Below are 23,356 nucleotides of genomic sequence, written 5' to 3'. Positions count from 1 at the left end.
CAGTGTAACTTTGCTTGATGTAAGAAAAATACGAAATAGCCAAAATCTACTCTGAACTCAAACATATTTCCTAATGCTTTTAAAACCTCTATTGATCATAACCACATCTACACTTGAAAAATTTTAATGCTCATTCAATCTATGCAATCACTTCAGTCTCAGGAGTCTACTAATTGGGAACTATAGCATTAAAAAATTCTACTTTGATAAGTGAAATGGGCAAATAAGACAGGTACATCTTTCCTTTGATGGCACATGTAAGGGAGAACTACAGTAACTGGAATAAAATTTACTTTATTAAAAAAACAACTTAAAAAAAACATTTTAACTCATCATGTTTACCAAGGAAAATAGCTATTTATTGCTAAATCTGTGGGAAACACCACTCTTTAGCTTACTTGCTCCATTAGCAGCATTTCTCATGTTAATGATGATCTTGGAAGAGATCTCTCTCCTTGGATTCCTAATTTCCCAATTCCTCTCTATCCAAGACTCCTCTTTGGACTCCCTTCAATGTGGGTGTTCCTCAGGGTTCTACCCTTGCTCTCCCCACAGCATTGGCTTCAGTCATGTGATGATCCACAGCCTATCTATCCATTTCTCACCTAAGCGTTAGATCTTTGTATCTAATAATACCTAAAACCTCCTCTGGTTAATGTCTCAAAATTCATATGCACCTCCAGTTCCCTTCATTCAATCACCACACTCTTTAATCCTAATTTTAAATATGTAAATTTATCGCTGGTGTCTGTTCCTATTACTGTATCTTAATCTAGGTTATCTTCAATTCTCACCTGCGAGCCTGAAGTCTTGGAAGCTGCCAGTCAATGTCTGTCAACTTCAATCCACTACCCTCACAGCAGGGAGCAAGAATGATTTTTCTAAATGGTATATCTGAAAACTTTCACTTGCTTAAAACCCATTGCCTGAGGATATATAAGGATTCCTGTAGACCTTGCAAGCCTGGCTTACTACTCCCTCCTCTCAATAGGCTCCACCCTCCGATAAGGTCTTTCAGTTTCCCTGTGGGCAAAATGCTTTTGTTTTTTTTTTTTTTAAGTTTTCCTTTTCAGCCCCTACAAGCAAACATTCTTGCTATTCACCTGGTTAGTTTCTACTCAGACTACTCATTCATTTTTTTTTTAAATATAATTTACTGTCAAATTGGTTAACATATAGGGTGTACAGTGTGCTCTTGGTTTTGGGAGTAGATTCTCATGATTCATCGCTTACATACAACATCCAGTGCTCATCCCAACAAGTCCTCTCCTCAGTGCCCATCACCCATCTTCCCCTCTTCCCCACACCCCCATCAACCCTCAGTTTGTTCTCTGTATTTAAGAATCTCTTATGGTTTGCCTCCCTCCCTCTCTGTTTGTATCTATTTTTTCCCCTTCCCTTCCCCCATCGTCTTCTGTTAAGTTTCTCAAGTTCCACATATGAGTGAAAACATATGAGATGTGTCTTTCTCTGAATGACTTATTTCACTTAGCATAATACCCTCCAGTTCCGTCTCATTCTTTTTTTTTCTTTTTTTTGAATGTTTATTTGTTGTTGAAAGACAGAGAGACAGAACACGAGCAGTGGAGGGCTAGAGAGAGAGGGAGACACAGAATCTGAAGCAGGCTCCAGGCTCTGAGCTGTCAGCACAGAGCCTGACGTGGGGCATGAACCCATGAGCTGTGAGATCATGACCTGAGTGGAATTTGGATGCTCAAGCGACTGAGCCACCCAGGTGCCCCTAGTTTCGTCTCATTCTTAAGATTTCAGCTAAGATGTTGGGAAGCCACCCCTGACTCAAAAACCTCTCGGTGCTAACAGTGTTAAACTCACCTGTTAAATAGCCTGTTTTCCCATTAGGTACTTGGGCAGGATCCTGTATATCCATGCCTAGTACAGTGTCTTGCATACATAGTATATCTTAAGGAATGAATTTAAGATTATAACGTAATTTCTGGGGATGCCTGGGTGGCTCAGTCGGTTAAGCACCCGACTGCAGCTCAGGCCATGATCTTGCAGTCTGTGAGTTCAAGCCCCGCACTGGGCTCTGTGCTGAAAGTTTGGAGCCTGGATCCTGCTTCGGATTCTGTGTCTGTGTCTGTCTCTGTCCCTCCCTTACTCGCACTCTGTCTCAGTCTCTCAAAAATAAAAATTAAAAAAAAAAAAATCACTTTTATTATGATAGAAGAAGAGAAGATTCAGTAGGTTGAGAGGGAAAGATTAGGGCCTGAGGTCCCTGGGTGGAGAAAAACACATATTTTGGAACAATGCTGGGAGTGTCTGACCACAACAAACCCCCTCAGGAGTAAGGTTCCTCTTAAGAATGTAACAGACCCCACTTACTCCCTTTCAGGTTTTCCTCAGAAATTTGACAAAAGACCTAAGTATGGCCATAGACCACTCAATTCAATGAAAAGGAGCCAACACCTACAGAATAACCCAGAACCTAGAGTGATCAAGCCCATAAGGGTAGAACCTGAGAAGAAACAAGGGGGAAGGGATGAGGGAAAGCTGACCAGAACTTTACAGAACAAGGACCCTTCTCTACGGTCCTTGCATTCACTTCCAAATGTCCCTTCTCTGTAAAGAGAACTTTCCTACTATTCTTCTTTTCTAATCTTATACTCTAATAAACTTTTGCCTACTGCTAATTTTGTGTCCAAGTCTTCATTCTTCAAAGCAGTGCGACAATGAATCCCGGGTATTGTGGTAAAAAAATCCTGCAACATTATGATAGATATGACCTATATTTTCCTCCTTCTAAAATCAAAATGTAACTTCATACCTCATAATCTGGTCCTCCAAAGTGGGATTTTTTCTTGAGTTCTGTCATGGCATTTTTGTATGCTTCTTCTATTCTTCTTCTCTTCTCAGTTTCCTAAAAAAAAAAAAAAAAAAAAAAAAAAGCAAGTGAAAAATTACATCTGAAGTGGAATTTTCTCTGCATTTCACTGAAATTTTATAATTTGGCTAAACAACAACAGTAATAAAAAGAAACATCCCACTCCTGTGAAAAATGAGCATTGTTCTGTCCAAGAAAACACTTTTCTCTGAGATATACTTTACACACAAACCACCATTTAAATCACCACTAAGAATTACCTTATAGGTGGGCTATATATTTAGGTGTATTAAGTAACTGTCAAAGTGCCTATGCTTAAAAAAAAAGAAAAAAGATAAAATTAACAGTAGAAATGCCTACAATATATTTATGTGTTTGTTTCCCCCCAGTAAAGGTGTATTTATTTTGCTTTAAAGAAAGAAAGCAATGGATGTGAAGAACATAATCAACAGGCGAAATCAATGAATGCTAAAATATATTCTAAGAAAGATGAATGTCTAGTTCTTTTCTCACTGTTGGTTAAAACTATTTTAGAGCTGAAAAAGAGCTTAGATTTCTACTTTGACCCTCACCTTTAATCTATAGCCTTACGGGGTTAAAAGACCCAAAGTCAACACATAAAAAAAGGCTGGCCCTGGGGCGCCTGGGTGGCTCAGTCAAAAGAGTGAGAGTAATGATTTCAGTTCAGGTCACGATCTCAGCTTCCTAAGATCCAGATCTGAGATCTAGCCTCGCCATGGGCTCCCCCAGCTCAGAGCTGACAGTGCTGGGCCTGCTTGGGATTTTCTCTCCTCTCTCTGCCACTGTCCTGTTAGCACTCTCTCTCTCTCTCTCTCTCTCTCAAAAAATAAATAAATAAATAAATATTTTTTAAAAAGGGCTGGCCCTGGCACTACCAATCTCAAACTTCTTTCTACAACACCAAATGTACTGCCCTGGTCAAATCTGATAACTTAAGTCTAACAAGCTTATAAGGAACGTGTATTTATTCTCTTTATTCCCTTCCCTTACCTCAAATCCTTAAGGGCTAAGTTAAGGTCCACAGGAACACACACAAAGCTAACTACTTCCAAATATCCTATCTGCATTAAAGCTTGTACAAATCAGTTAATTGTTCATTGGACTTAAAGACTAATTTTTGCACACTCAAGAGAAAGCAGGTATACAGACCCACCAGAATGGCTAAAATTTAAAAACAAAACAAATTCCCACAATAACTTGACAATAACAAGTGTTACTAAGAGTAAAGAGGCAAGTGAATTCTCATCTATTGCTGATAGAAGTATAAAGTGACATGACCACTTTGGAAAACTGTTTGCCAATATCCACCACAGCTAGCATATACCCCATGAACCAACGATTCTACTCCTAGGTATATGCCCAAGAGAAATGAGTGAATATCCTCCAAAAGCTATGTACAAGAAAGCTCATAGCAGCTTTATTCACAATAGCTAAAATATAAAAACCAAAGGACAAACTGATAAGCAAACTGAAGTCATACAATGAAATACAACAATAAAAAAGAATAAACTACCACTAAATGTAACAATACAAATAAATCTCATGGTCAATGTTGAGGGAAAAAACAGCCAGACACAAGAGTGTATACGTATACGGTCACCTCTTGAGATGGTGGTATGGTATGGACCAGGAAAAGGCATGCAGGAACCTTCTGGGGTACTATTAAAATTCTTTATCTTAATCTGAGTGGCAGTTATAGAGGTGTATACGTATGCATAAAAATTGTCACACAGGACACTTAAGACTGGCACACCTTACCATACTTATGCTATACCTAAATTTTAAAAACTGAACACAACAAAAACATACAGCACAATAATAATATTCAAAGGACTTAAGGGAAAATGACAAACCACATGAAATTACATATGAGAGCCTATTAATGTAAGCAAACATCTTCAGTGAATTGATTTTCTCTTACTAATACCGTTAATAAGTAAAATTGTTTAATCTTAGAATTTCTGGTCTTCTTAGACATGACTAGCTAACAATTCAGTATATGTCTTCTGTAATAGAAGGGATTATTATAGGTAACCAAGAAAAATAACCACTAAATATTAATTTTCTATTACTCAGCTGAAAAAATAATAGAACTGACATTAGAAACAGTATAAACAATACTGCTATCAAATACCTGTTATTATATCACCTATTACCTACTTAATTGCTCTCAATAGATTAAGCTCTTTGAGGGACAATTTCCTGCTCATTGCTGTTTTTCCATTTCTAGCTTAGAGCTAGCACATTGGAAGCGTACAAATACTTTTTGAAGGAAACAGAAATTTCACTTAAATCATATTAAATTACCACTGTACTTTCCTTCCCATTTATACGAATTACTTAAAAGACCTATTTGTTGATAAACTAGTCTCTCCACTCAAGAACTTTCTATTTCTTATAGAATGTGTCTTATATATATATAAATATATACATATATACTTATATGCATATATACACACATGTATGTACACTACACACGTACACGTATCTATATACATATCTATATCTATATACACATTAGTATACACACACATACATACTGTGTATCACACCCACATTCTTACATTTCACATAAAATGTAACTGAGATCCAAAAAGAAAAAGGAAAGGACCCAAATAAATAAAATCAAGAATGAAAGAGGAGAGATCACAAACAACACAGCAGAAATAAAAACAATAAGAGAATATTATGAGCAATTATATGCCAATAAAATGGGAAATCTGGAAGAAATGGACAAATTCCTAGAAATATATAAACTGTCAAAACTGAAACAGGAAGGAATAGAAAATTTGAACAGACACATAACCAGTAAAGAAATTGAATTATTAATCAAAAATCTCCCAAGAAACAAGAGTCCAGGGCCAGATGGCTTTCCAGGGGAATCCTACCAAACATTTAAGGAAGAGTTAACACCTATTCTCTTGAAGTTGTTCCAAAAAATAGAAATGGAAGGAAAACTCCCAAGCTCTTTCTATGAAGCCAGCATTACCTTGTTGCCAAAACCAGACAGAGACCCCACAAGAACTATAGACCAATTTTCCTGATGAACATGGATGCAAAAATCCTCAACAAGATATCAGCCAACCGGTTCCAACAATACATTAAAAAAATTATTCACCACAACCAAGTGGGATTTATACCTGGGATGCAGGCCTGGTTCAATATCTGCAAAATAATCAATGTGATTCATCACATCAATAAAAGAAAGGACAAGAACCATATGATCCTCTCAACAGATGCAGAGAAAGCACTGGACAAAATACAGCATCGTTTCTTGATAAAAACCCTCAAGAAAGTAGGGATAGAAGGAGCATATCTCAAGATCATTAAAACCATATACAAAAGACCCAGTGCTAATATCATCCTCAATGGAGAAAAACAGAGCTTTCCCCTTAAGGTAAGGAACAAGACAGGGATGTCCACTCTCGCCACTGTTATTCAACATAGTATTGGAAGTCTTAGCCTCTGCAATCAGACAACACAAAGAAATAAAAGGCATCCAAATCAGCCAGGAGGAGGTCAAACTTTCACTCCTCACAGATGACATGATACTCTATACAGAAAACCCAAAAGATTCCACCAAAAAACTGCTAAAACTGATCCATGAATTCAGCAAAGTTGCAGGATATAAAATCAATACACAGAAATCGGTTGCATTCCTATATACCAACAATGAAGCAAAATAAAGACAAATCAAGGCATCGATCCCACTTACAATTGCAGGAAAAACCATAAAATACCTAGGAATAAATCTAACCAAAGAGGTGAAAAATCTATACACTGAAGACTATAGAAACCTTATGAAAGAAATGGAAGAAGACACAAAAAAAAAATGGAAAAAGATTCCATGCTCCTGGATAGGAAGAATACTGTTAAAATGTCAATACTACCCAAAGCAATCTACATATTCAATGCAATCCCTATCAAAATAACACCAGCATTCTTCACAGAGCTAGAACAAATAATCCTAAAATTTGTCTGAAACCAGAAAAGACACTGAATAGCCAAAGCGATCTTGAAAAAGAAAACCAAAGCAGGAGGCATCACAATCCCGGCCTTCAAACTGTACTACAAAGCTGTAATGTTTATTTATTTTTGAGAGAGAGAGTGGGAGAGAACGGGGCGGGGGGGGTGGGGACAGAGATTTCTGCACAAAGTCAGATTTTGACTACTGTCTGGCCTGGTATTCAGAGCTGAAATATAACATAGAGTAAAATTCTTCCAACTGCTACTTAGCATTTCTGGACCAGTCTCTGTACCTCAGCTCCTTCTTTAAATGATGGCATTAGACTAGAACTAAATCTTCTAAGATATGTTACGGTTATAACATTTTATTGTTTTACTGATGTTGAATTCTAAATAGAAGTTTTCCTACTAAACAAATTCACTGAGCCAAAGGTGACATTAGGAACTAAAGACTCATATTGTAATGTTATTATGAATGCTAAAGTTTAAGCAAAGGTGGAAACAGGTGAATATGAGGCAAATGTTCAATGAACAACGTACTATATGTTAAATAATAGCACAATGACCCTGGAAGTATACACAGCTATGAACACAGTAAGCTAGTGTTTAACTTCATAAACTGGTGTTTAAGAACTTAAATACAGCTGCACGTATTTCACAATTAAGCTAGGTAATGTTAAATGGCTTATCACTTCTATTCCAAGGCATTTCTATTACTACAAAATTTTTTATATTAAAATCCTACCAAGAATTTATGTTGTATGTAACCAAAAACATAACTGGTGAATCTCATTAGGAAAATGAGTTTAAGATGCCCACAAAATTTCAGAAGAGTAGTACCCCCTGCTACTTCTATCAATCCCAATAGATTTTTCCCTAAGAAATTACTATAAAGCTGAATCAAATTGGATTATTTTTTAAAAAGAAGAAAAACAACACTTACCTTATCCAGTCTTTTTTGCCAGCTGTCCTCACGTTTTACCATCAGTTCAATACAATGAGAAAGTGTAGCAAGGATTCCAGCAGTAGTTGCTTTAAAAGTTATCGCCTCCCCTTTAAAGTCTATACCATTAATTCCTCTTGGTGTTACATGTGGAAATACTGGGGAAAAAAAAAACTATTCACTGAACATCTTTGTAATGAAGAAATAAGTCTTCATCAAAATGTAAAACTAAAAAATGTTTAAAAACCCAGTAAGTCAGAGCAGGCTCTTGGATTCTAATTCTCCTCCTGATGGCCAACATTTAAAAATTTCCATCCATACTCTACAAGCAAAGAAGCTTGTGGCAGCGTATGTACTTTCATAGCCTTTTTTCTGGATGTTGTTTCATGAAATCTATTTGCTGTACTACACCCAGTGAACAAAGTGGTAGGAGGAATACTTTACCAATAATACTCTGACATCTTAAAGTGGGACGAAACTATGGCAAGAACTACCTTACATTTTGAGAGACCTAAAATTTAAAAAATACCTAAAGATAAACCATACAGAATTGAATAAGGTATGTAAAATTAAAATAAGTGTCCAAAATTAAGTCTGAGACCAATGCACATGTTAAATGGCTCTTATGTTTATATTTTATAATTTTAACTCAGAGTTAGTCTTTGAATTAAATGAAAACTCTTACAACTCACAAGATGCAAGCAAGAGAGCATAACATCTTATACCATTAACTAATAAAAAACCACTCCAAGAGAACTCCTTAAGAGAAATAATGATACTTTCAACCTTAAAAACTCCTATATAGATATGACTTAGCAAAGGTATAATCCACAAAAGTAATAAAATGAACTTCATCAAAATTTAAAATTTCTGCTCTTGAAAGTACTGTTAAAAGAATGAAAGTTGTAGTTATGCAGAATGAATAAGTGTAAAGGTCTAATGTATGGCAAGAGGACTATAGTTAATAACACTGTAAATTTGCTAAGACAGATTTATCAACTTTGATATCTTTTCAAAGAACCAATTTATAGTTGGATTGTATTGTATTTTGAGTCTCTTCTTTTATAATAAAGGTGTTTCAGCTATAAATTTCCCTCTAAGCACAGCTTTAGTTGCAGTCCATCAGTTTTGGTATATTGTATTTTTGCTTTCATTCATCTCACAGTATTTTCTAATTTCCTTTCTGATTTTGTCTTTAATCCACTGGTTATATGTGAGGGTGTTAATGTCTACGTATTTGTGAATACCCTAAATTTCTGTCACTGATTTTTAATTTTATTCCATTGTGGTTAGAGGACGTACTTTGTATTATTTCAATCCTTTTAAATTAATTGATGCTGGTTCATGGTCTCTCCTGAAGAATGTTACATATACTATTCTCCTATTGTTAAGGATATTGTTAAGAATATATATTCTCCTATTGTTAAGTGGAGAGTTCCACAGATATCTACCAGGTCTGTTTGTTTCTATAAGTATTTTATTTCCTTGGTGTTCTTCCTACCTGTTGTATCCATTATTGAAAGCTAGATAGTCAAGTCTCAAACTATTACAATTCAATTGTCTTTTTTTTCCTCTTCAATTTATTCAGTTTTTGCTCCATGCATTCTGTTATTATATACAACTACATGTATAATTGTTATGGCTTTTTGATGAATTGACACTATTATCATAAAGTCTCCCCTTTTGACTCTAGAAATATAAATTAAGAAAAGGATGCACAGAACATAACAAGAAAACTTACATTAGAGGTAAATATTGTTCACAAAAGGTTGAGGAAACAGTCCTTACATCATGATTTAGAACCGTGAGATCATGACCTGAGTTGAAGTTGGATGCTTAACTGACTAAGCTACCCAAGCGCCCCAGGAAGGTGTTTTCATATCCAAAAATTCCTCCTCTAGTCTAATATTCAAATTACCTTTAAGTGTCTTTATTATCATCTTAGAACCTGTGGAAGTTTTATTCTAATCTTCACATCTCACCCTCAATCCTATTCTTGGAATACATACAATTTATTATCAGGTCGGTATACTAGTTCTAAATTTTTAAAAATCTTAACATATTCACTAATCACAATAGGTAATCTTGACCAAATCTTTTTTAAAGTTTATTTATGTTTTAAAAAGAGAGCGTGCATGTGCATGAGTGGGGAAGGGGCAGAGAGAGAGGGAGAGAGAATCCTAAGCAGGCTCCATACTGACAGCACAGAGCCAGACGTGGGGCTTGATCCCATGGCTGTGAGATCATGATCTGGGCCAAAATCAAGAGTTGGGACCCTTAATCGACTGAGCCACCCAGGAGCCCCTAGACCAAAGCTTTAATGATGGCTCTAATGGTAAAATTTGTTACAATGACCATTCCCAAGAATCAAGTATCATTTCTCCCTTTTCTGATGTTGGCTGCATCTAGCACTAAGAGCCTATCTTTTTTGAGAGATGACTGACACCCTAATCCCATGCTATGATCAAGTAGTACCAGATTTAAAGACTACATGTTCTATTCACTTTACCAGATTACATAGAAAACTTCTAACTCATTTCTAACTCTAACAGAAAGTTACTTTCCATCTATGGTAATTAACAAGAGTTACTTTGCATCAACAGTAAGAAAGGAATTATTCTGTTTATTTTTAAAGTTTTTATTTATTTATTTTTTTGGGGGGTGGAGAAAGTGAAGAGAGCACAAACACAAGTGGGAGAGGGGCAGAGAGAGAGGGAGAGAGCGGGGTGGGGGACAGAGAATCCCAAGCAACCTCCACACTGTTAGCACGGAGCCCAATGTGGCAATGTGGGGCTTGAACCCATGAACCATGAGATCTGGACTGAGCTGAAATCAAGAGTCAGTTGCTTAACCGACTAAGCCACCCAGGTGCCCCAAGAAAGCAATTATCTTATTTTATTTTAATGTTCTTTTAACTTATTTTAAAATGAGAGAGACAATGAATGAATTTTTATTTATTTTAAAATAAGAGAGAGAGAGAGAGAGAGAGAGAGAGAGAGAGAGAATGAATGAATAAATAAATGGGGGACCGGCAGAGAGGAAGACACAGAATCTGAAGCAGGCTCCAGGCTCAGAGCTGTCAGCACAGAGCCCGACATGGGGCTCAAACTCATGAACTGCAACATCATGACCTGAGCCAAAGTTGGACACTTAATCAACTGAGCCACCCAGGCACACTGAAAGGAATTATTTTAAACAGTGCATTCCACAAGTGTACTTCAAACATGACTCATGATTTAAAAAATTATGTAAACATCTTGTAGGGTATTTCTCTAAATGACTCTAATAACTTTGCCTTCTGTTGCTTGGTTTCAAGTCTCCAGAAAAAGAGATTGGAGGCTTTCCTCAAATGTCTGGAAATCTGGCTATCTGTTCACATTTAAGAGTAAGTTACTAGAAGCTCTGTAAGCATTAGCAGGGTTTTAAACCCAGTGGACTTCATTTAAGGGTGATCTGGTAGTGAGACAGCTTCTTCATGGTAGATGTAGAAAATCTCTATAGGTCCCTTCCTTGTGGTCATTCAGCATCTAGAGTTATGTTTTATTTTTGTATCAGAAAATATACATCTGGTTGATGGGTATTCTGGAAACAGGGTAAAAGAAGGGAGCTTCAGTACACAGACTTTTATTTCGTGCCTGATCACCAGAGTTCTTGGAGATAAAAAGAACAATGAGGTTGCTAAATTTCAATACTCAGTTTGTAAATTTCTGCATAATCACTTTATTGATGATAGGCCAATACACCTATCTTTTGCTGTGCCAGGTATTCCAGAATCTAGAACCGTCCATTTCAATTTCTATAGAAAATAAATTTCTATTCTATTCTGGGGAGTGTAGGTCGGGGAACTGACTGGGCTGGAAGATTGGACTTGCGAGTTTTACAATTTAACAATTTTCCCAATGTCCAAACAAAATCTTTTTTCCATTAAAGCAGATTATTTATTGTGAAATTAAAATATAACTTGAAATAATCTTCCCCAAATAACCCTCTAATTTAATAAAGATAAGTCTAGATGGCTCAGTAAGGTGCAACATTTCAGTCCCAAGTCCCAAGTCCCAAGTCCCAAGTCCCAAGGATAGATAACCGTGTAGTAAGAAGCTAGTATTTCACAAGACTGAGGGGAGGGCAGGTCATAAGCAGGAAGAAAGCTATGATGAAACTAAGAAACAGGAAGAGCCAAAAAGGAAAAAGTAGGGGGAGAGAAGTATCAGATTTTAGTATCAATAATAGAATATTCCACTGTGATCTACGAAAAAGAAAATTAATTCCATGCATACGACAGTTTGAAAAATTATTTGAAAACGGGCCAAAAATTATACCTCACATTCTTTCACAACATTAGCAAAAATAAGCTTAATTAGATTAACTTATTTTTTCACAATGTCTTATTTTTGTAACTTAAAAATTTTTTTACAAATCTAATCCAGCTTTTTTGTAGGATATTTCAAAAGAAGAGTACTGACTATGGATCACAGGTTTCTGGATTTGTTTTTTTGTTTTTTCAGGCTTAAGATTCCTCATGTAAATGATACCATGCAGTATTTGTCTTTGGCTTATTTCTCTTACATTAGGCCCTCGAGCTTCATCCATGTTGGTGCAAACTGTAGGTTTCTAATGAACAATTCAGAATTCCATCTAATAAGTTAGCCATTATAAATACAGCAAAAATAAATGGGTATATGAAATAAACCACCTTGCTCCTGTGTCTATAAACAAATACGTGGTGAAATCAGAGCTATTTTTAATAACTTACATTTAATAACACTGATTATATACTTTTTAATACCAGTTTCTTAAGTGGAGACAGAAAAGTATGTTCAACAGAGAGAATATACTTTAAATAAACATTCAAGTTATATTATAATGCTTCCCCTCCAAGAAATAAACTTTGAGTGCTAGAAACTGACTTTATAAAATACTGCTGAAATAAGCAGGTCAATGTCTGGAATTTAGAATGAGTCTTTGTTAGATAATGAGCTGCCATTATTATTTAATGTCACAATGTGTATTTTACTCATATGTCTTTTCCTGGAAGAAACTTTCACTTTCCAGTAATTACACTGCTTTTTAAAAACTACTCAATTAGATAATTATTCTTGTTATATACTTAGTTATTATATAACTTTAGAAAGTACACTTAATCCAGCCAACCGGAAAAAATATACTACTTACACTTTTCCTTATTGCCATTAGTATTATGCAAGAAGTCTCCATCGGAACGTGTTGTAGGAAAGTCATCTTCATCATCTTCTACCACTAAAGAAAATATATTTCAGGATATTAGGATTAAAGGAAATAGAAAGCCAACTTATTCTCATGTTTGAATGAAGTCAATATATTCTAGATTCTGTGAGTACAAGACCTTATTTACCTTTGTATTTTCAAAGGTTGTCAAGGTATGCCCAATAAACATGCTGTGCAATATCTTGGAATACATTAGAAAAATTGTACCCATTCTCATTTGTGTAAGGGATAACATTGAGATATGAATTGTTTTGTCCTTTAGTCATCCTATCCCTTCCTACCCAGCTTGGGGTGATTTCATAAGTCTACCAGAGGCCTGCAAGGGCTGAGCAGGACTGTAAGAGAGTAAGTTACATGCAAAAGATACCTTAACTTGCCTCTGGGAGTTCTTAAATTTACTATTTCTGCATGTGTAGGGAATGACTTACAGGTCATGACAACAAAATGACTTACAGGTGTGATATCAATTTGCATTCATCCTTATGTGTCTGTGCCTGGACATTCCTTTTAACTTACTCAGTTCCAGAAAAAACAGAATCCCCTCTGTTCTCCTTCTGCATACCTTTTTGTTCTATGTCCTATCCCTTTTTCTACTAACATACTTTAATCCACTGTATTATGTATTCCACTCTTAATGCAAATTTATAAACCTTATTCTCTGCTATCACGTTTTTTAATGGCTTCTTTCTTTTCTTTTTAGGTACTCCCTTTCTATGTAAGAAGTCTTCATTCTAAATTAATGTTTTACTTCTTGTCTGTATCTCTTTACATCAGGAGTAACTTCATCCTACAATAAACATTTCATCTACTTTAGCTCTCTCTCTCCAATGGATGTAGAGCCCACTCCTGTTTCTTATTCCTCCCCTAAATGGCAATAATCACCATGAAAAATACGTTTGTTCTGTACTGCCATTTTCTAGTTATTAGGCTATTTCATTTTTTCATCACTTAAAAATTTTGCTACTCATCTATAACAACTTTTTCAAATCATAAGCTATTATCTACTAATACCTACTATTCATTTCTACCTAGCAAAGTAATATCAATACCTGACTAACATTTTTCTTTTCTATGTCCATCATTCCTATAGACGTCAATATTCATATTGAAGCCTCTACAGGCATCTTAGTCCCAAGACTCATCAGATTCCCAGATTGTGTGGATCTTCATCTTCTTGTCAATCATTTGCAAATATGGTCAATTCTAAGAAGTTCATTAACACAGCATATTGCTCTGTTTTGAAATCAGTACTTACCATCAAACAAGATCCTGACCTTGACGCAATACTACTTTGATCAACTGTTCCTAAATACTACTGAAAGGTTTGTGCTTCACTTATCTCACTAGAATCTATTTTGGGTTTTGTATCTCTAACCATCTAATAGCCTAGTACCACCAAACAGGGATTTTCAATTTTATTTTTCTAGTGCAACACTCAATATAAAATTGATGAAAATAAGAGCTGTTCTGGCTAAAAGAGTGGCGTTCCTCTTTTCCTTCCCAACCAAGCACTCCTTGTCCATCCTTGAGCTACCTTTAAGGGATGTGTGACATAATTTAAAGCTACTGTCCTAATATAAATCCCCCATCCCAATCAGACTGGTTTTCCTTACTAACATTCAAATCTATTATGCTAAATTGTATCTTTGGATCTTGCACATTCCTGCTTTCCCTACCCCTGCAATAATCTAAACGAACCACATTAAAAACAGCAGCTATTATTTATTGAATTGTTGCTGTTATGCACAGTTCTAATGTATGTATATTCTCACTTAATTCTCAGAATCATATGTGCTGGATATAATATTCACTTTATAGCTGAGACAACAGATGTGAAAAAATGTTAAGTAATCTACTTCAAGTCAACAAACTAACAATGAATAAAAGAGCAAGATTAATAGAAACTTTCCTTTAATGTGATACATCTATCTTCTTTTAAAATCAAACACTACGTTTAGGGTAGAGACAATGTTTTCTACTTCTGCAAACCATACACACACACACACACACACACACACACAACTTTAAGGGTTAGTTAAATCCTACTGAAGTATGTGTGGGAATGTGGGTGGTCTGGCTAAGACTGCCTAATTAACCATTCTGATTAAATATTTTATATAAAAACACTGAACACCTAAAATAAATGAGAATTTGCTGTTATCATTTCAATGACACACTTAAAAAGCACAGGGATTCTTAAAATTCTTTAAGCCATAAAAACACTTCAAACCAAGAATACTCTACCCGGCAACCGTTATCATTCAGAATTCAAGGAGAGATAAAGAGTTTTCCACACAAGCAAAAGCTAAAGGAGTTTGTCACCACTAAACTGGCCTTACAGGAAATGTTAAGGAGACTTCTTTAGGCTGAAAAGTAAGTGTGTTAATTAGAAACAAGAAAATATATGAAAGAATAAATTCTCATTGGAAAGGTAAACAGAGTAAAGGTAGTAGATTAATAACATATAAAGCTAGCATGAAGGCTACATGACAAAGTATTAGAGCAATCCACTACCTACAATCCACTGTTGTCATATTTTGATAATTTTTATCTATTTATTTAGAGAAAGATAAGAGAGAACGTGAACAGGGCAGAGAGAGAGGGACAGAGAAAATCCCAAGCAGACTCCACACTGTCAGTGTGGAGCCTGATGTGGGGCTCAAACTCACAAACTGTGATCATGACCTGGGCTGAAATCAAGAGCTGGATGCTTAATCGACTGAGCCACCCAGGCACCCCCAAGGTATTGATAATTTAATGAAAGATCCTTAGATTCAGTTCAGCAACTGTGATCTACAAAGTAGGAAACTATGGTCCATGTCCTTATTTCACCTTTACCCAGCATGAGTTCTTAAAAATATCAGTATTTTTTATAATAGCATTTATAGGGAAATCAGTTGTTATGGTTTGAATTATGTCCCTGCAACATTCATATGTTAGAAGTCCTAACCTTCCATACCTCAGAATGTGACTGTATCTGGAGACGGGGTGTTCACAGAGGTAATCAAGTTAAAATGAAGTCACTAGGGTGGGCCCTAATCCAAGACGACCAGTGTCCTCATAAACGAAGGAAATTTAAACACAGGCACTTACAGAAGGAAGATGATGTGAAGACTAAGGGAAGAGACAACCCATCTATAAGCTCAGGAGAGAGACCTAAAATAGATCCTTCCCTCATGGCCCTCAGAAGAAACCAATGTTGGTAACAACTCATCTCAGACTTCTAGCCTCCAGAACCGTGAGAAAATAAATTTCTCTTGTTTAAGCCACCTAGTCTATAGTACTTTGTGATAGCAGCCCTAAAAAATTAATATATTAGTCTACCACTGTTGCTGTTTATTCAAACATGAATAGCATTTAAAATTATTTTTCAAAGATTCTATACAACCTGGTTATCACTGTATCCCAACTTCTAAGCCTTCCATTATCACTTTTGTCCTCGAAATGTTCTTTACTACTGATAAGATCATTTAAAAATAAATAAATAAATTCTGTATGTATTCTCTTTTTGTTGAAAGGGCTATTTGCAAGCAAATGAAAGATGATGTGTAATGTTTAGTTTGATAAAAAAAGATATACACACATTTTTCTTAAGGAGAAACACAAGTTAAAGGCCTTTATTTTTATAGAAATAAATATCACATGTTAACCTAAAACTTAAAGTCTATGAAATATAAAGAACATTAAGGCTACTTAATTTAGATAAAATTAAGTACCTAAATTAAGTACTTTATGAGGAATATGGGTTTCTGCTTCTGACCAACATAGAAGAAACAGGCTACCCTCTAGAATGAAACTAAAAAAACTCGAAAAACTACATGAAACAATGGTTTTCAAGACATTGGATATTAGGCCACAAAGGACAGTGATTCCTGAGAGTCAGGGAACAAATAACATGAGCCCTATGACTGCTCCAGGTTACTGTCTTGGGAGAGTTTCCAAGCTCTAGAGTAAGGAGGAAACCAGGAGTCTGGCAGACTCTCTAAGGTGAGAAGGAACTGACAGTACAGAGAAACAAAGGCAACTGGAATTCACAAGGCAGATGACTGCAGAGGAGAGGCCCGTACAGAGAAAGAATTCTGGAGATCAGCAGGTCCCTTTGAACATTCAGTAGAGTACTGTTAGCACATACAAGTGAGGGAACTATAGAGGCCAGGGAAAGAACTGTATGAAAAAATTCCAGGGAAAAGTATCCAAAACCTACATGGTACAGGGAAAAGTACCTGTTTCCAAATCACGGACTGGAAAACCTCATAATTCACAGTGTACTGGTTAAAGAACGCTGAAAACTCTTGCCTCAGTAGTGGGGAGAAATTAAAATACATAACTGTAAGGTTCTTATACTATGCTTGGAAGTGGCATGTTACTTGAAGGTAGTTAAATGTACATACTATGAACCATAAAGTAGCCACTAAAATAATGAAGAGTAATAGCTAAAAAGCCAAAGGAGGGGACAAAATTATTTACTAAATACTCAATCCAAAAGAAGGCAGAAGGGAGGGAAAAGAATAGAGAGAACAAAAAGTATCAACTCAGATCAAACACATTTAATAAGACCAAGAAATGAAACCTTGTCAAGCAACCTAGTTATACTGGGAATGAACATGGTGCTATTTAGGAATACTGAAGGCATTTTTGTCTTCACAGCAAAGGAAAGGAACAAATGAAGAGCAGATGTTAACAACATCAGTAATATCTTTAGCAGTAACAAAGAAAGAGTAACTTTAAAAACTTACACGAGTTAACTTAAGATCATGTCCTTAAATTAAAAAAGTCACTAAAGATTATTTTTAAACATCTATGTAGCTCCATTATTGATTTCTTCTTCAATGAGAAAAAAGCCAGAAGAAGGGAGGGGGAGAGGGAGAAGTGAAGAGAAAAAGGAAGGGAGAAGAGGAGGAGGAAGACAGAGGAACACAGAGATCAAATGATTTCAGATTTAGAGGATTTAACATAAACATGCTTCTCTGTAAGACTCATCAGGGGGTAATTTTTTTTTTTTTTTTTAAAGTTAAGCTCTAGGCCTAACGTGGAGCTTGAACTCATGACCTGAGATCAAGAGTTGCATGCTCTACCAACTGAGCCAGCCAGGTGCCCCACAGGGTAAATTTATTAGACGTGATCATGTGAAATACCCCATACTACTGAGATGATAGATATATTTTTTAATGGAATAAAGAGTTTAAAAACCATGTAAAAGTCTTCAATGGCATCTGGTTTGGGTGATCAGATTAATTAGGATATGTTAATATAGTATACAAGTTATAATACTGAAATCTGTTACATTGGGGGTTTTCAGCAAGTGACTATAGTTACCTTTATCACTTAAAGACATTACCCTTTAAGATCAAGAAGCTTTAAATCCATTCATTCTCCAAGTAAAAATAGTGGTAATAGCCTAATTAACCTTTATCCCTTTGAAGTTCATCCTTGGAGACAGCATCAGCACAGGCATCAAAGTACTTCTGTAAAGTATCAACTTGTCTACACAGGATATCTCTAAAGGTTTCCATTTCAGCCAGTTTTTCACGTAAACTGTGACCTTTCTGCAAAACACACAAAGTGGCGAGGTAATCCAAGTTAACAAAACTGGAATTTATATACTCCTATGATGTTTCATCACCTTTTAAAGTCTACATCTTATTACTGAGGGGATGGGGTAGGGAGAGTTGTCAAGTTCAATGTAACACTCCCAGGAATAGACTTGAACATGACTAATTAGTGGCTTGACAGTGATAAGCCTGAAGGAAGTAGAGAACAGTTAAGCCTGACAATGTGCTAATATTTAGTATTTTCAAATTAAACACTGTGAGGAAAAATTGTGAAAGACTTTGGGCAAACATATTACTCGGTGACCTTTCAAAGGAATAGTGAGTGCCATCTATAGAACTCTTAAGAGAGCATGTTGTTTGATCATATAGAATTTAATTTCATTGCACTGGAGCTATTTTAGAACTCTTTAAGTAGTAGAAAACTGAGAGCAATGTAAAGTCCACAGAGGTGCAAATTACTTTTGTCCAGTGAACACACTTGGTTACTAATCTCTGAACAGAATATATTTGCATATATTAACAAAATCATTTCACTGTTCTTTACATTCTGCTTTGAGCCAATTTTTTTTTACATCTTAACTCATTAATGAATGAAATAAAATCTGATATGTTCATTTTATATTTGTAAGAATCATGATTTTGCACCTTAAAAACCATAACAATATGAAATAAGTTACATTGTGGAATATTTCTTTCAAAAACCTATCAAGTTCTTTTCACAACACTCAGTACTCAATTTATGCTGCCCTATAGCATAACAACAAACCTTGAATGAAGAGGTGGATGTTGCAGAATAGCCACTTGCTCCAGACACCAGTGACACCATAGAGCCATGTCGACGCAAGCTGGATTCAGATCCATATCCAGATTCGGTCTAAAAAGGAAAGTAAACTAAGTGAAAAAAAAGTTAAATAAAAAATACTTCATTATCACAAGAAAAAAAAGTTGTAACTGTGAGGTAATGGGTGTTAACTAAACTTATCGCAATATTCACTTCACAATACATATATATCAAATCATTACGTTGTACACTTTAATACAATGTCACATGTCAATTATATATCAATAAAACTGGAAAAAACACTTAAGAGCAAACAAAAGTTTCCCATAAATAAATAAGGTGATTGTAACAATAATTAGCAATTTGAGTCCACTCAAGAAATACAGGTAACCCAATGGCATAAGTAATGCTTTTCAATTCCTAGTTGCCATTTAATTGGGAAATTTACTGAACAACAACTTCATGTTGGGGTAGTGGGCTAGGAGGGTTAAATAACAGGAAAACTACCTTGAGTAGTCAAATTCAGAGACAAAGTAGAATAGTGGTTACCAGGGACTAGAGGAAGGGGGAAATGAGGAGTTGGAATTTTACAGGCAGAGTTTTTGTTCCAGAAAAGGAAAAAGTTCTGGAGATGGATGGTGATGCTCGAGATGGATGTACTTAATGTCACAAAACTGTACACTTAAACATGGCTAAAATGACCAATTGTTACATGCATTTTACCAATAAAAATTGGACAGAACAAGGATAAAAAGATGATAATAGGAAAACTTTCAGTACTATTTCTTTATAGGTGAATCACTTATCCCGACATAGCTCAAATACAACTGTCTCAGTGAAGCCTTTCTTATTACACCAGGCAGTACGTCTCTGTATTCTCAACCATTCTAGAGCATGATTACGGCACTCAATTAAAATAGTTTTACACTTTGTAATTACGACTGGAGTTGGAACTTCTAGAAGAAGATTGTATCTTTAAAAAATTTTATAGTAACTTCAATAGTTCATAACAGAAAGAAAGTTTCCAATTTAGTCAGTCTGTTAAGTAATGATACCATGGAAGATAATTAATTGAACTCCTGGATACTTGGGTACAGTTAGATTCCGTACTGTAGTACTACTTGGGGTTGGCATTCCTCAGAGCACCAATTTTCACTCTTCTTATAACAAAAGCAGTAATAATAATATAGACAAAGGAAATGAACATTTGAAAAAAATACTTACAAGTACCTGAAACCTGCTCAACTATTTTGGATTTCTGATTACTTTCTATTGTTATTTTTAAAAAGTACTATGGATAATTTTAGTCTTAGTCACAAAACTTAAGGAAAAAAAATATCTAATCATTTCTGGTATCATGCCTAGTAGCAACATTTAAAAGGTTTTTAGATTACTTGATTTTCAAGATTAAGACTAGGAATCACTAAAATTAATAACGATGTATTATAGAAACCATTTCTACTGGCATTTTTACATCCTCTGTGCTCTAGCTCCCGAAAATCCAGTACATTTCCTATATACCTATTGATTTACCCAAGACATTATTCTAACTGAAAAACATTCTTTTAGGTATAAGAACATTAAGTTTTTATACTGATTTAATTACTAAATTAAATGTTTGTGTTATTGTCTTTATGTAAATGATACTAATACTAGTTCAAAACATTTTCCAGTTCAGTATCACTTCATTTAACCGAAGTTCATTATTCTAGGAAGAAGATGGAAAAGGAGGAAGAATGAGAAAGGAGGAAGAGGAATCCAAAATCAAAAGAGTAAAACAGCTCATGGAAAAGAGAAAAGTACCTTAGGCAAAGAGACTAGAAACTTATCCATGTGAAAACCTCTTAAAATTCAAACTTCCAGTATATACTGGTTGCCACACAAAGTGAAATTATCATACTTCAATAATGTTCATTAATAAAACACTCTGTGAAAGATACTGCAATATGTTCTTAACTATGAAGTTACTAAGAAATTACATATAAACTTAAGACTGCATGGAATCAAAGCTCTTCTCCAAGATTTACATACGTCATCCTAACACAATTCCATACCTCAAAGCAAAACAGTGTTTTAGTGATGAAGCAAAATATGTATTTTTGTGCCAGGAAAACTATTGATGAAAGGGTAAAACATGCACTTTATGTAAAATTGTACCTCAAGAAAATTGATATTTTTTTTAGAAGATAAAACTAATCTATGACAAAAGAAAATAGGCCAGGGAACAGGGGGAAATGGTTACAAAGAGGCACAAGAAAATTTGGGGGTAAAGGTTATAATTGTCCAAACTCAACTGTCCATTTAAAATGGATACATTTTGAGGCACCTGGGTGGCTTAGTCAATTAAGCTTTCAACTCTTGATATCGGCTCAGGTCATGATCTACACAGTTGTGACACCACGAGCTAGCTCAGTGTGCTCTCTCAAAAGTTAAAAAAAAAAAAAAAAAAGGAGAGGTTTGAAGAATGTAATTTGTACCTTAATAAAATAAAAGAAGGTAAGCTTGTTTCAATATCACAGAATCCTACCAAAAGAGAATTCTAACAATCATATAGTTTACAAAAAATAAGACTTTTGAAATAATATCCTAAGCTAGTTCTTTACCTAAAATGGCTCCAGCTTCTTCTCCTGTCTTTTGATAATAATGTTAACTTTCTAAGGGTGGTGTTTCTACACTTTAATTATATTGGTTTGGTAAAGTTTTTCATTCAATTTCAATACAGAAGACTGGGGGCGCTTGGTGGCTCCGTCAGTTAAGCGTCTGACTTCGGCTCAGGTCACAATCTCACAATTTGTGGGACCTCACACTTTGGGCTCTGCACTGACAGCTCAGAGCCTGGAGGCTGCTTTGGATTCTGTGTAGTCTCCTCTCTCTGCCCCTCCCCTTGTGCTCTCTCTCAAAAATAAAATAAACATTTTATAAACAAATAAATAAATATAGAAGGCTAGAATTAAAAGTGAGAGGAACCTATAAGACTAAAAATATAAGGTACTCCATAAGTCACTTATCTCAGACAACTATGCGTTATTCATTAGTAAATAGAAATTAATCTGAATTGCCTGTTTAAACACAAAACCCTCTTTTGACTTATTTTGGATGTTTATTTGTAAAATATTCAAAGCCAAACAATTTGAAATTTAAATAAATCTACCCTCTCCATCCAGTTGCATTTTATCAATGGGTCTTAGAGGAAGTAAAACTGCTTATTTTTAAAAGATCTTTTCTTTTAAGATCTTGAAACAAAATAGAAATACAACAAAGTTTTTCTAAAAGTACCTTCACCATAAAACATACCTTTTACCTTCTTGTCTATTTTTTCAGGTTCCACTATTTCAAAACAAGTAATATCTCCTCACAACTAAGACGTGATAGAACAGAGACTCCACTGTAGCAATATTGATAGTGTTGTACATTTTAAGTAATGGATAGTAAATGAATGTGGAGGCTGCGAGTTTAGTGTAACTGTATTTCTACCTCTAATAAAGTTTCACTTAAATAAATTCCATTATGAATTATATAAAATCATTCCAATGAAAAAGAAATATACTAAGCAATTGCGTGGTTATTCAATTTAAACAATGGAGATTCATGTTACTCTATTTCAGTTAATAACTGCACTAAGATAAATTTAAATATAGATAAATGTTTAACAAATATACATACAAATACACACACACTCACACACAAATGAATCCTCACTGTTTAAAATCTAGTCATTCTGGAAATGCTTGTGATTGTACAATGATACTGACATTGCATAAAACATTCTTAATGGTATACACCACAGCATTTAGAGTAATTTTATGACAGCCACAAAATGGATCAAATCATCTTTGGGAATCACAGAATAAAAATTAGAGAACACTCTCATTACTTTAAAAGAATAGATTCGGTTGCCTCTTTAAGATGGCGGCGTAGGAGGACACTGGGCTCACCGCGCGTCCTGCTGATCACTTAGATTCCACCTACACCTGCCTAAATAACCCAGAAAACCGCCAGAGGATTAG

At 35.2% G+C, this 23,356-nt stretch overlaps 1 protein-coding gene across 3 annotated transcripts in view; it reads right to left on the bottom strand.

Annotated features, from left to right (window-relative positions):
• Positions 1-23,356, bottom strand: part of CERT1 (ceramide transporter 1) — a 113,242-nt gene that overhangs the window by 27,978 nt on the left and 61,908 nt on the right. For all 3 annotated transcript variants that reach the window (XM_040450664.1, XM_040450654.1, XM_040450645.1), the window contains 5 exons: positions 19,335-19,442; positions 18,424-18,562; positions 12,945-13,028; positions 7,773-7,930; positions 2,786-2,878 (listed from right to left, as the gene is read on the bottom strand). In XM_040450664.1, the coding sequence (XP_040306598.1) occupies positions 2,786-2,878; positions 7,773-7,930; positions 12,945-13,028; positions 18,424-18,562; positions 19,335-19,442 (582 nt within the window). The remainder of the gene's footprint in view (positions 1-2,785; positions 2,879-7,772; positions 7,931-12,944; positions 13,029-18,423; positions 18,563-19,334; positions 19,443-23,356) is intronic.

The sequence above is a fragment of the Herpailurus yagouaroundi genome, unplaced genomic scaffold, assembly GCF_014898765.1.
Source record: "Herpailurus yagouaroundi ecotype Mexico unplaced genomic scaffold, PumYag 29, whole genome shotgun sequence".
NCBI classification, from domain to species: domain Eukaryota; kingdom Metazoa; phylum Chordata; class Mammalia; order Carnivora; family Felidae; genus Herpailurus; species Herpailurus yagouaroundi.
Note: the sequence above shows the minus strand (reverse complement) of the source record. Positions and strands in the feature narration are given on the sequence as shown.